This window comes from Maniola hyperantus, chromosome 4 (assembly GCF_902806685.2).
Source record: "Maniola hyperantus chromosome 4, iAphHyp1.2, whole genome shotgun sequence".
NCBI classification, from domain to species: Eukaryota; Metazoa; Arthropoda; class Insecta; order Lepidoptera; family Nymphalidae; genus Maniola; species Maniola hyperantus.
The window spans coordinates 15068687-15082816 of record NC_048539.1 but is presented as its reverse complement, the minus strand read 5'-3'; the positions used below and the strand labels follow the sequence as shown (position 1 = coordinate 15082816).

The window sequence follows — 14130 nt, the reverse complement described above, 5'->3', positions numbered from 1 at the left end:
ACGAAGTATTGAAATGTCAAAATGCAGACTTTCAATCATTTCAGGCTTTATTTGATCAGCAGAATATTTATTTTTGAAAGCACACAGATCTATTCTTTGTCCTCAACACCACTCGGCCTACACACATATCGGTTTTTGTTGACAAGGGTCGCACGCGCTGCGGTTTCTCTTGAGTTGTACGGCCGCATTAGATGGACGTCTTCGATACGAGCGGAAAGATATGAAAAAAATATTTCACGAAACTTTTTGTCTGGAAATTCGGCCTGAAACATAGTTGGCCAATAGAAATTTGCACTCTTAGCATACGTCCTATATAACTCCAGTTTATATTTACGTGTATATTTTCGAAATTTGTCATTCAAATCTTGCTTATGCGTCCATGTCGTATGGCCGGTAAATGCGGGGTCTTTCTTAGTATTCACGTGACTGAAACCTTTGTTTTCGAGCCCTAACAAAATCTGCCAAAACATAAAGCTGCTTTTCAACTTAAGCCGCTTCTCAGATTCATCGAGCGGTCCGTAGAGACGTCGTCTCATCCACTCCTTTAGCTCTGCCACCAAGTGAATATCAGGGAGTTTAGCAGCTATATTCAAACGTCTCATGTGATGAAGGGCACATTTTAAGTAGTCTTCGGGCTTTGGAGATTGCCCTAAACAAATATTCGATGAAAGTTTAGCTTTTTTCCTCTTTTTGTCTTTTTTTTTCAATCACAGCATTATCACCTTCGAGGAGTACGCTCTCCGTTTCCCAAATTTTTTTAAACTCCTTTTGAACAAAGAGTTGTTTTTCATCTAAATTATATATCGTATGGTAGTTGAACTGGAACGGCGAAAATTGCGTCGGCTTTTGAAAGTACGGGAGCTCCTCCGGAGGAAAAGTTCCTTCGTTTCCGTAATCATAAAGATGACCACATCGACATTTATTTTGCTTCACATATTTGAAAGCAACGTCCTGCCAATTCTTGACACAATCGCAAACTGTGCCAAGTTTCTGTGGCGGCGATAGTCCGCGGAAGCCACAATGTATATTGATGTATTCTCCTTTTATTAATGTATACCCACCATGTATAAGATCTCCCTCGGGAGGCAATGTGGAGACGTTACCGAGCACAAATCTTGTTTTACCTTGTACACTAAACACTCCATTGATCATAAATTTTGTATTGGCTATTCCAGTACTTGGTGCAGTGAGCTTTTTTCTTCTTTTCCCGCCTTTGTTTGTACGAGACATGCTCATGCCATAAGATTTTTTCATTTCAATGCTCATTTTAGAGCTTCTAGGTTTCTGTGGACGAGTTCGTTGTGTAATGGTCTTCTTTACAGTTGGACTTGTTGTAATGGCGGAATATGGTTCTATATTCATAACTCCGGCTATTTTGTCGCAGTAACCCCGTGCGAGCCTCTTTTTAGGCGGCGGGGGTGGAAGTGGCGGGGGCGGTGGCTTCGTAATCGGCGGTTCTTCCTCATATGGGTCGTTGAGATCCTCTAAATTTGGAAGCGGAGCCGGTCGAAAGGGTTTCTTTTGTGGTCGCAAATATAGAAACGCAGTCAAGTCTTGCAAGTAAGGTGATTTTAATTGTGGCTGCTTTTGGGGTTTCGGTTTGGGTTTATGAGGTTCCTCCACTTTATCAGGGCGAAATCTTATTCTTAACAACTGTAATAAATTCTGTAGGCCTAAGTACAAAATACCAGACAGCATTAGTCTCGCGTTAAGATCGTAAGTATCTCTTTTGCGTTCTAACGGATGTCCGTAAGTCATGAGAAACAGTTGCGCTAGCATCTCTTTCGGATCTTTGCGACCGAGGTACACACAATTCATCAGGTCGTAGTTATTTGGTCTTGGGTAAAGACCAAGTTCTTTCATTGTATTGGCCGTCCGGATTGGCCGCCCTTCTAGCATATCTTGATAAATACAGAATTCTAACTTGTCTAAGGCTTTTCTTTGAAGTACACTGAGAGCTTGCATCCAGGTGGGGCCGATAAGACGTTTCAGTGTTTTGTACATTTGTATTGCCCTTCGACGTCGAATTTCCTTCAGCTCTTGCATGAATATTTGCCGCTCGTGCGTATGTCGCTTGTAGACCACTTGCAAGCGGCGTTCCTTGCGATCTTCATGACTCGATTCGGGTCCACTTTGTAATTGCACCATCTTTTCTAATTAAATATTCTACCTCTATTTTATAGAGTAAATGAAATCGTTCAAATCGTTTGAACTGATTGATTTTGAAAATATAAATAAATAACTTGCAGAAGGTAAGCAACAATATAAAAAATTAAATAAAATTAGTAAAGTAATCTAACTAAATATTTATATGAATTAAGAAATGTCAATTTGTGTTTTTTATGTTACCATTTTTTATGAAATTATGAAATTGTCTATAAAAAGTTTGTAGTTTCATTTAAAAATTAAACTTCATTTTATATTATACATACTTTTTAGTAGGTACTTTTTTAGTTGGGGTGTTTTCATTCGATTTTCCGTGTTTGTGTTAAACTGCCATCTATTGTCGAGTAGCTGAACCAACATAGATGAGTATAAAAAATAAATAATAAGTTAAATGTTATTATGTCCTGCTGCTACTCTACCTACAGCCTGTGAAAATAAAGATTCACCTGCATGCCAAATTTCAGCCCGATCCGTCCAGTAGTTAGAGCTGTGCATTGATAGATCAGTCAGTCAGTCAGTCAGTCATCTTTTTCTTTCATATTATATAGAAAGACTAGCTTATACTTATTATAGCTTATTAGCTTATACCACGACATCGTCCGCGTGGGCTACCCAAATTTCTAACTCTTATTTTACCCTCTTCGAGATTGAATTTAAAAAAAAAAATCCTTAGCGGATGTGTACGTCATAATAGGTCTATCTGCATGCCAAATTTCACCGATTCGTCCCCTAGTTTAAGCTGTGCGTTGATCAGTTAGTCAGTCAAGTGACCTTAACTTATTAAGTAGGTAGGTATATATTCAGATTTTTATACTCGTAATAAGATAAGGTGGGACGCGTCAATTTACGAATGATGATCCAGTTTTTGTGAATCTTCCTGTATGACCGTGCATTACTTTCCTACCTACATATTATCACTGGGCATATAACATCATGATATGTACCTTAGAGGTACCTACTATTAAGGAATACAGACCTGGGACCTGGGTAAGTAGCTACTGTTTGGGAAGATAAAACAGACGCGGTAGTGATAAATCTTGTAAATGTGCAACACCTAAAAAATTATATTATATTTTACAACTCGGCTATTGTATAAATCGCATTCACACGTTGCTTGGTTACGTCAATAAACCACGTATAAATTAATAAGTAACGGACGAAACTATTTGTTAGTCATTCGCCGGGTAGAGGCGTGACGCGCGTGTTATATTACGATAAAATTGGATACATAATTATTATGCTAAAATTCATCTAATCATAAACTTGGGAGTCTGAAGTAAATGTTTGTTGTGATGTTTAAAACAGAATCGTTATTCCGTTTCCGGATACAATGTCAATGTTCCTAGTTTCTTACTGTCGTCATACAATACAATAGTGTAAAACTATTATTGTTTATTCTTGTTTAATTTGGTATCTAGGAATATGAAAATATGAAAAATAATATTATATAAATTATCAATACATGTCACTAATTATTCATTGTAAATTAAATATTGTCAATATACTAAGAGTGACATTATATTAAGCTATTGTCAACATACAGTTGGCAATAGCTATTATGTGAAATAATAATGTTGTGTAAACTGACAATTTAAGTCGCTTATTATTATTGTAAATTATTAATACGTAGACCATCAATGTCACTGATTTTATTATTGTAAATTGGGTGTGTCAACATACCTTTTGTCAACAAACCTAAAATAAATAATGATTAATATTAAGATCATGTGATAGTCGATATCCGCCTTGTTTGCGATGGCAGTGTTATAAAAGTACCCTACCTCGACAGAGAGGGGACAGTCTTGTATCGACAGCCCAGAGCAAACACAGCGGACCTTACTGAAGTTAAGTATTCTTATATTGTATTATAATGTAATGTAATCATTTGCCTTTTATAGGTTACCTGTTGTAACTGTGTACCAAATACGTACCTACTACTTTACTCAACGTTCTAATGTTTTAAAAGATGTGTGTTATGGAGTTTCTTTGCCCTTTCTTCTCCATGACTAAACACCTTAGCGAAATGGGTGGTAGTTTCATTTTAATATAAATAGATCAATGCTGAACAAATACAATTCAGTTATTATTCGACTTGGTTGGTTTTACTTCTGTATTTATCACCTACCCTCTTGGGCTATTTATTTTACACATTGAGATAAAAGTAAACACTAGGTTGTTAGCTTCTAATTATTATAGAAGCCTGTTTAGATGATTAGGATTCTTACTTTGAAATAATACAGCAGATGCTTTGCTTGATTTTTAATTACTTAGTATTTGGCCTTACCTGACAAATAATTGATAAATGATAACTTTCATTAGTAATCATTGGATTTAATTTATCATCACTATTAAAGCCCACTGTCTTAACTTCTCTCTTTATCTAAATCTCACATCAGAAGTGGGATACGATAATTCTTTTCTTGTCGCAATACTAATACTTTTCAAATGCTTTCAGTAATCGTGGATGTGGCCTCTCCTCGAAGCGACAGGCTGCCACCTGTCGTCGGCGGCACGTGGTGTTCGTGTCCGATGATCCCAAAGCACCCTGCAGCGCTTTTGTCATCGGCACTTGGTGCTCGTGTGGCACCTTTTGTTGGAACGTCGCTTCAATTTTGAAAGTTAAGTGAAGTGTATTTATGTGCTGCTTCGAAGTGAACTTGGTGCAACTTTTAAGTTTAAACCACGTGTTTGTGGTATAATTTATTTGGATAAGAATAAGTCTAGTTAGAGGTCAGATTGGCCGAACGGTTTTTGATAAAGTATATAACAATGTGAAATCATTTAGAAAGTTATGATATACCGAAACAATAATAATAATCAAATCAGTAGGTTTGCAATTTTGAGAAATTGCATCGTACTTACAACTCGAAACTTGAAGAAATTACCTTATTCTGATTTATGTAACTTAAACATAAACTATATTTATTTATTTATTTTGCTTCTTAAAATAACTCGACCATTTTTCTTCTCTTAAAACAACACAAAAGAGATGGTCCATTCAAGTAACTTTTATTATTTAACTAAATTACTTTTTTAGCAACGTAAGGCAGATTACCTGCTCAAGTTTTTTCTGTTCAGTAATGCTATCAGAACATTTTAAATACCTACGTTTCGTGTTATCAATTTATTCTTGTTTTGAGTTGGTTTGCATCCACTAAACTTGTTTATAAGACATAATCAACAAAGAAAACATATTCTCTTCTACTCTAATTTCGGTCTGACGTCTATCCTAGTTTTTATGACAGTAACATTGACATTGAATCATTGAATTTTGTTTTGCGAATGGCACAATCTTATTTTTTTTTGTGTCGGTGCTTTTGTTGCCGTAGTTGATTTAATTTCACGGGCTGCAGTTTTCTATTTTCCTATGTACTTCGGGAACGAAGTACTTATCAAGATGGCCGAATTATAATAAAACATACTAATAATTTATGCTAAATGACAGAAGGAGAACGGAGAGGAAGGAAAGGGAAAAGAAAAAAAAGAAAAAAAGAAAAGAAAAAAAAAAAAAATTTTAAGGATACAAAATGTTAAGACTTACTATGTGGCAAAATGTTAAGACTCCCAATGGGACAAAATGTTAAGACTCACCATGTGACAAAAAGTTCAATGGGACAAAATGTTACGACTCACTATATTGTGACAAAATGTTAAGACTCCCAATGGGACAAAATGTTAAGACTCACTATGTGACAAAATGTTAAGACTCCCAATGGGACAAAATGTTAAGACTCACTGTGACAAAATGTTAAGACTCCCAATGGGACAAAAAAAAAAAAAAAAAACCAAACTTGAGAGATTTCCGAAAGGAACGAACTAAGAGATTTCCGAAAGGAACACATATCGAGATTCCCGAATGGGACGAGCTTGAGATTTCCGAATGGAACAAAATATCGAGATTCCCGAATGGGACGAGCTTGAGATTTCCGAATGGAACAAAATATCGAGATTCCCGAATGGGACGAGCTTGAGATTTCCGAATGGAACAAAATATCGAGATTCCCGAATGGGACGAGCTTGAGATTTCCGAATGGAACAAAATATCGAGATTCCCGAATGGGACGAGCTTGAGATTTCCGAATGGAACAAATATTGATAATAATAAAGGTAAATAAATTAAAAATAAAATAAATAAATATGGTAAATGTAATAATAAATACATACCTATTATAGTAAATTTATAATGGTAATATGAATAATAATAATAAATAATTTGAGATGTCCGAATGAGACAAACGTTGAGATTCCCAAACGGGACAAGAGTTTTTAATCCTAAAAGGGACAAATGTTATTATTGCCGAATGGTATTAAAAAAAAAAAAAACAAAACATAAGGATTTTTTTTCCTTTCTCTCCGTATTTCCCTATGTACTTCGGGAGCGAAGTACTTGTCAGTATGGCCGTGTTATATTACGATAAAATTGGATACATAATTATTATGCTAAAATTCATCTAATCATAAACTTGGGAGTCTGAAGTAAATGTTTGTTGTGATGTTTAAAACAGAATCGTTATTCCGTTTCCGGATACAATGTCAATGTTCCTAGTTTCTTACTGTCGTCATACAATACAATAGTGTAAAACTATTATTGTTTATTCTTGTTTAATTTGGTATCTAGGAATATGAAAATATGAAAAATAATATTATATAAATTATCAATACATGTCACTAATTATTCATTGTAAATTAAATATTGTCAATATACTAAGAGTGACATTATATTAAGCTATTGTCAACATACAGTTGGCAATAGCTATTATGTGAAATAATAATGTTGTGTAAACTGACAATTTAAGTCGCTTATTATTATTGTAAATTATTAATACGTAGACCATCAATGTCACTGATTTTATTATTGTAAATTGGGTGTGTCAACATACCTTTTGTCAACAAACCTAAAATAAATAATGATTAATATTAAGATCATGTGATAGTCGATATCCGCCTTGTTTGCGATGGCAGTGTTATAAAAGTACCCTACCTCGACAGAGAGGGGACAGTCTTGTATCGACAGCCCAGAGCAAACACAGCGGACCTTACTGAAGTTAAGTATTCTTATATTGTATTATAATGTAATGTAATCATTTGCCTTTTATAGGTTACCTGTTGTAACTGTGTACCAAATACGTACCTACTACTTTACTCAACGTTCTAATGTTTTAAAAGATGTGTGTTATGGAGTTTCTTTGCCCTTTCTTCTCCATGACTAAACACCTTAGCGAAATGGGTGGTAGTTTCATTTTAATATAAATAGATCAATGCTGAACAAATACAATTCAGTTATTATTCGACTTGGTTGGTTTTACTTCTGTATTTATCACCTACCCTCTTGGGCTATTTATTTTACACATTGAGATAAAAGTAAACACTAGGTTGTTAGCTTCTAATTATTATAGAAGCCTGTTTAGATGATTAGGATTCTTACTTTGAAATAATACAGCAGATGCTTTGCTTGATTTTTAATTACTTAGTATTTGGCCTTACCTGACAAATAATTGATAAATGATAACTTTCATTAGTAATCATTGGATTTAATTTATCATCACTATTAAAGCCCACTGTCTTAACTTCTCTCTTTATCTAAATCTCACACGCGCGATCAGCTGTCTGAACTCTGAAACTCGGCCGGTCCACGAACCCGCGGGGTTGAACGCCCTGCGATCATCCATCACCTGAATAATTCTTCACCTCATTCATACGCTGGCGAATCCATCTCAATATTTAAGCTCCATACATTGATCCGGAAACCATCAATCAACGGAGCTGTTAACAGTCGAGTCCTACTTCATGTAAAATTGACTGCTACGACGTAAACCGTGAATGAATGTTTTGCCAAGCAGATACTGCTGGGTACTTTGCCATATGAAATCAGTAAAGTATTTCCTATTTGGGTATTTACTCGCGTCGTTATCTAAACCGTACTAAAGATTTCAGTAATAGGAAAGAAACGCAAGGCAAATATTTTTTACGTTGATTACTTACGTAGATAGGAAATGAGAAATCTTAGGTACTAGGTATGTCATCTTGCAGTGATATTTAATGTTTTGGTAATTAAAAATTAATATTTCTAAAGACACCAAGCAAGCATTTTCATTTTAAAGACAAATACGTTGAAAATCCATAATAAACGCCTATAGCAGTGAAACTTCAGGTTTTTAGCACCTTAGCCTTTTTTATTGCAATACAAGACCTTGAGTGCGATCTCACCTGGAGGTAAGTGATGAACTCGGTACTTGGAAGGGGTATTGCATTTTTATTAAATCCATTTATCGATTTCACATGACATCGTATCGGAACGCTAAATCGCTTGGCCGCATGGCTTTGCCGGCAGGGTGGTAATTAGCCATGGCAGAAGCCTCCCACAAGACTAGACCAGTGACAATTTAAAAATTATAAAGTCTCAAATTGCCCCTATCGGGAATCGATCCCGGGACCTTCCACTTATAAAATCACAGCGCCAGGGAAGTTGCCAAGGTACAAGAGAGGTCAAGGGGTCTATCGTCTTCTGTGCGCTCCGCTCTGCTTCAGTGGAAACGCACCTTTAGTCAGATACATTTATAATCAGACGTTCGTACCTACTTCGTTGCGTGACCTTTTATATTTCAATAAATTCAAAATAGTTGTCGTTGTTGCAAGAAAGATTGATAAATAGGTACAATTTGGTTGGTAAGTACCTATATTTATTATTGTCCAAATTATGATTAATGATCGCGTTGAACCCGACGTAAGAGGGTTTAATTATAGATATTTTATGACTTGAATCGTTTGATCAAACACTCACGTCGTTTTTATTAAATCTACATTTATTTATATACGACAAAGCATTTTGCTTTTGATATGGTAACGTCTTCATATTATATGTATATACCATGTACAGATAAATACTACCTAACCCCCTCGCCCCTGTTGGTTTGTCCTTCAATCACGTCGCAACGGAGCAACGGTTTGACGTGATTTTTTGCACGGATACAGTCAAAGACCTGGAGAGTGGCATAGGCTACTTTTATCCCGTAAAATCAAAGATTTCCCACGGGATATTTAAAAACCTAACGTACGAAGTCGCGGGACTCAGCTAGTCACCTACAAACGTCAAAAATATCAAAAATAGTATTTTTCATTAAATTGATATGAACGAATATCACACAGCTTTTAATGGATAAGGGTCGAATCACGCTAACAGAGTCTAAGCGAATCGAAGTGAAACGAACCGAATGAATGAATGCCACAAAAATCTGTACAGTACAGTTATATAAGATTTCATAGTTTTAAAAATACCAAAGTCGAAATCGACTGTTTCCATACATCTACAGGCAGCGACACAGCGGAAATATTGCGAACTAAAGATGATCGAGTGTTTGCGAGTATAGCTTTCAACTTTACGATACCAATTACCACATAACTACGTCACCATCGAGAATGGTTTGCGTTTACCTACACCAATACCAATATCGAGTAATTTGGCAGTACGAGTCCTAAGTTTGACGTCCTAAAACTAGTAAATGACGTCATTTTCGCTTATGGATACGAGTCGATAGTCGAATTGTAATTCACCAAAAAATACTCGGTGAGAGAAGCGTGAAAGCTTATTGATAATTAAACAAAATGATGAAATTTAATAAGTGAAGTGCCTTAATTTGCCCACGGAGGCAAGGAGAATGTTTGGGAAGGTAGTCAAAGCTAACCGTCGTGATTGTGTAACTTAAATTTGGTTCAGCGGCGTAATTTGTGATGTGCGCAGTGTATCGGTCAAAGAAACAGGTTCTCACATAGCCCAAACCCTCCAGCAAGTTGAAGTGACAGTGAACAATCCATGCATGTCGTACTGGGTTGAGCATCCGTCAAAGAAACAGGTTCTCACATAGCCCAAACCCCCCCGTAAGTTGAAGTGGCAGTGAACAATCCTTGCCTGTCGTACTGGGTTGAGCATCCGTCAAAGAAACAGGTTCTCACATAGTCGAAACCCCCCAGCAAGTTGAAGTGGCAGTGTACAATCCATGCCTGTCGTACTGGGTTGAGCATCCGTCAAAGAAACAGGTTCTCACATAGTCGAAACCCCCCAACAAGTTGAAGTGGCAGTGAACAATCCATGCCTGTCGTACTTGGTTGAGCATCCGTCAAAGAAACAGGTTCTCACATAGTCGAAACCCCCCAGCAAGTTGAAGTGGCAGTGAACAATCCATGCCTGTCGTACTGGGTTGAGCATCCGTCAAAGAAACAGGTTCTCACATAGTCGAAACCCCCCAGCAAGTTGAAGTGGCAGTGAACAATCCATGCCTGTCGTACTTGGTTGAGCATCCGTCAAAGAAACAGGTTCTCACATAGTCGAAACCCCCCAGCAAGTTGAAGTGGCAGTGAACAATCCATGCCTGTCGTACTTGGTTGAGCATCCGTCAAAGAAACAGGTTCTCACATAGTCGAAACCACCCAGCAAGTTGAAGTGGCAGTGAACAATCCATGCCTGCGTTCCTACTGAGTTGAGATTTGGTACCACAGCATACCTACAAGTACCTAGTGGGGTACCGACCGATGGACCGTTCATATTATAGAGTAGGTACCTAACGTGAAGTGGCTGAATGAGGATGCCTCAAGACTGGATGTAGAAGACAGACATCCACAGGCTAAAATGATAGATAATGATAATAGTGCATCTCGGATGAATCATTTTGTGCAGCGATGATTGGATGTAGAAGACAGACATCCACAGGCTAAAATGATAGATAATGATAATAGTGCATCTCGGATGAATCATTTTGTGCAGCGATGACTGGATGTAGAAGACAGACATCCACAGGCTAAAATGATAGATAATGATAATAGTGCATCTCGGATGAATCATTTTGTGCAGCGATGACTGGATGTAGAAGACAGACATCCACAGGCTAAAATGATAGATAATGATAATAGTGCATCTCGGATGAATCATTTTGTGCAGCGATGACTGGATGTAGAAGACAGACATCCACAGGCTAAAATGATAGATAATGATAATAGTGCATCTCGGATGAATCATTTTGTGCAGCGATGATTGGATGTAGAAGACAGACATCCACAGGCTAAAATGATAGATAATGATAATAGTGCATCTCGGATGAATCATTTTGTGCAGCGATAGCCATCCATACATATAGCTCGCAGAATGCATTTACTTGTAGCGTTGTAAGATCGATCACAAAGAGTATGTCACACCTTGATCATTGAGGCAAAGGTAAGATATGCACAATTTATTACCTACCTATACCTAGGTACCTAATACCTACATAATATTATTCTAAGCCTTATGGGTAGGTACATCAAACGTGTGGCTCAAATTTCCTACTAAGTAGGTGCCTACTTACATTAATTTATGATTCAATTATACATATAAGTTGGTACCTACATCTGATAAAATCAACCCATTTTTTCACCAGAATAGAAACCTAGGTAGGTACCTACCTACCAGGTATATTAAGAAACATACATACAATAACAGAAAATACCTACCTACTACCTACCATTACTTGCATCCATTCACAAACAAGAAAGTAGGTACTTAATTTATCTATATATAAAAAAGGAAAAGCTGACTGACTGATCTATCTAATTGAAATTTGTGTAGTCCTCGCGGACAAAATCGCGGGCACAATCTAGTATAGAAGGGTATAAGTTAGTAAAATTTTGTATGAAATGGACCTACCTACCAAATTTAGCTAGCTTATTATATTACTTAAGTATTTTTCTAAAATAAATTATTATTTTCAGGTTGCAGATCATCTATGGTACCTAACCTATACTTACCAGATTATGTTGCCTATCTTCCAGCTACCTAAGCTAGGGCCACTAGAACCTAACTTAATTCAAGAGTCAAGACTGCAACTAACCTGGGGGTCATCAGACTTGTAGAATACCTATATAATTTGAACTGTTTATGATGTACCTACTTAAATACACCTTATGAATTTTACAGCTGATGTAAAATACTTATACGCATACCTACCTACTTATAGTATCTAATTTAAATTTAAACAAAAGAATTTAATTTGTTTTATTTCATCCTAAAAAAAGTAAGTTTTCAGATGATACTAATAATAGTTAAAAAGTATCCTGGAATTTGCCTGCCTGGATATTTCCGGGAATCTATGATCAAAACTAAATTAAAATGACAGGTTTATGTGTATTGCTGTTCCTTTCATAAGCTCCCTGCACTGCAGAAAAGGATAGCAATACATTTAGACCTCGTCTAACAGAATTAGCCACACTGTCCCCAACTGTTTGTGCACCAAGTCTCATCAAAATCGGTTCAACACTTCAAAGATTAGCTCACAATTTTTTTAATTATGAGCTTATTGAGAACGTAACAGGCAATTTTCAATTTTGTTTATTTGTATGAACATTTTGAAACGTGCAGCCTTGATGGGGGTAGCTGAGGTAAAAGGGAGGGGAGGGAAATCATTCCCTTGGAAGGAGTGATTTTCCGCCGGGGATGTATACTTTTTTAAATGATTTTTAATTTTGATAAAATTGTCATTGACTTAAAACAGCCTCGGTAGGGGGCGGCGGGGTAAGTCAACCCCTTCACTCCTTCAGCCAGAGACTCACTCACGTTTTGTATGGATGAATCCAGAGACTCCGGAACGTCCCTATCTCCTCTTCTTTTCTCCATCAAGGCGGCAAGTCTCAAAAGCTAGCCCGTTGTATGTAGGTATGAATTAAAATGCCTATAAAAGAATCTTATGGCATGACTAGCTATAAAAACACTATGTTCATAATAGAAAAGCAGAGACAAAAAACATTTTATTTACTATTAAATTTTTATATTGTTATAAAACTGTAGTTTGTTGCGCAGTGTTACTGCACTTAGATGACTTATGAGGATTCTGTAGAGTGTAGTCTTGATGCAGCAAAATCAACTTGCATTCTTCTAACAAAGTGGATTAGGCAGGTGGTGTGGTCATTCACAGGCTGTTAACATAACGTAACTAACTGGTCCACAGTTATCACTGAAAAAATAGAAATTATTGATCTTTAATTTTTTAAATTGCTAATTAGACAAGAACTATTCTTCTTATTTTACTATCTATCTTAATGAGGTCTAAGTTTTATTTATAATATTAATTAATAAGTAGATGATGCCCGTGACTTTATCCGCGCTGATTTAAAGGGTAAAAGTAGCCTATCTCCTTCTCCAGCATGTAACAAAGCTCCACACTAAATAATTTATACTCGCAACTTCATTTATCTTGTGGGAACTGTTCGATTTTCAGAGCCTAGTTTATTTAAAAATAGGCTATATCCATCCCCAGGATGAAAGATCTTTGTACCTTTTGTCAAAATTGGTTGAACGGATGAGCTGTAAAAAGCCAGCAGATAGATAGACAGATAACCTTTATACATACACTAAAATACAGCTCAAACTCAAGGTCCCGAACTTAATTACATGTCTTAAACAAAGAAAACTGAATTGATTATTAAAGAGTTGCCTTTCTGTAATAGATTACCTAGATGTTTTATTGCAACTTTAACTTCAGTGTACCACAAGATTATGTCTAAAATGTGTTGTCATTTATCAAGCGGTCAGTAGTCAAAACTGTTCTAACAAATATAATTATTAATGATGGCTCAGCCCTTTTTGAACTCATTTAATGCTAGGTACCTAGTAGACAGTAATTATTTAAGTAGGTAGGTACATATGAAGTTATGTTATGATTTAACTATACTCTTCAAACCTGGCCACTTGTCTATGTGTCAGAATTCAGATCAAGAGATTTGTATTACCTAGTAATTAGTACATTATGTGAGCGTGATCCGAAGAGAGAGAGTAAACTTACTTAAGGTCGTCAGTCCAGCGGGTTGGAGGTCGTCCCACACTGCGCTTGCTGATACGCGGTCTCCACTTCAGAACACGTCTGCCCCATCGGTTCTGCGGCAGACGTGGCCTGCCCACTGCCAGTACAGATTTCTAATTCGTTGGGCTATGTCAGTCACTCT

General features: G+C 36.5%; 1 protein-coding gene across 1 annotated transcript; it reads right to left on the bottom strand.

The window, feature by feature from the left end:
- Window positions 1-52: 52 nt before the first annotated feature.
- Window positions 53-2290, bottom strand: LOC117997335 (uncharacterized). Its single transcript, XM_034985604.2, has one exon. It carries the CDS (start codon window positions 2146-2148, stop codon window positions 673-675), a length of 1476 nt encoding a protein of 491 aa, XP_034841495.2. The 5' UTR covers window positions 2149-2290; the 3' UTR covers window positions 53-672.
- Window positions 2291-14130: the final 11840 nt, after the last annotated feature.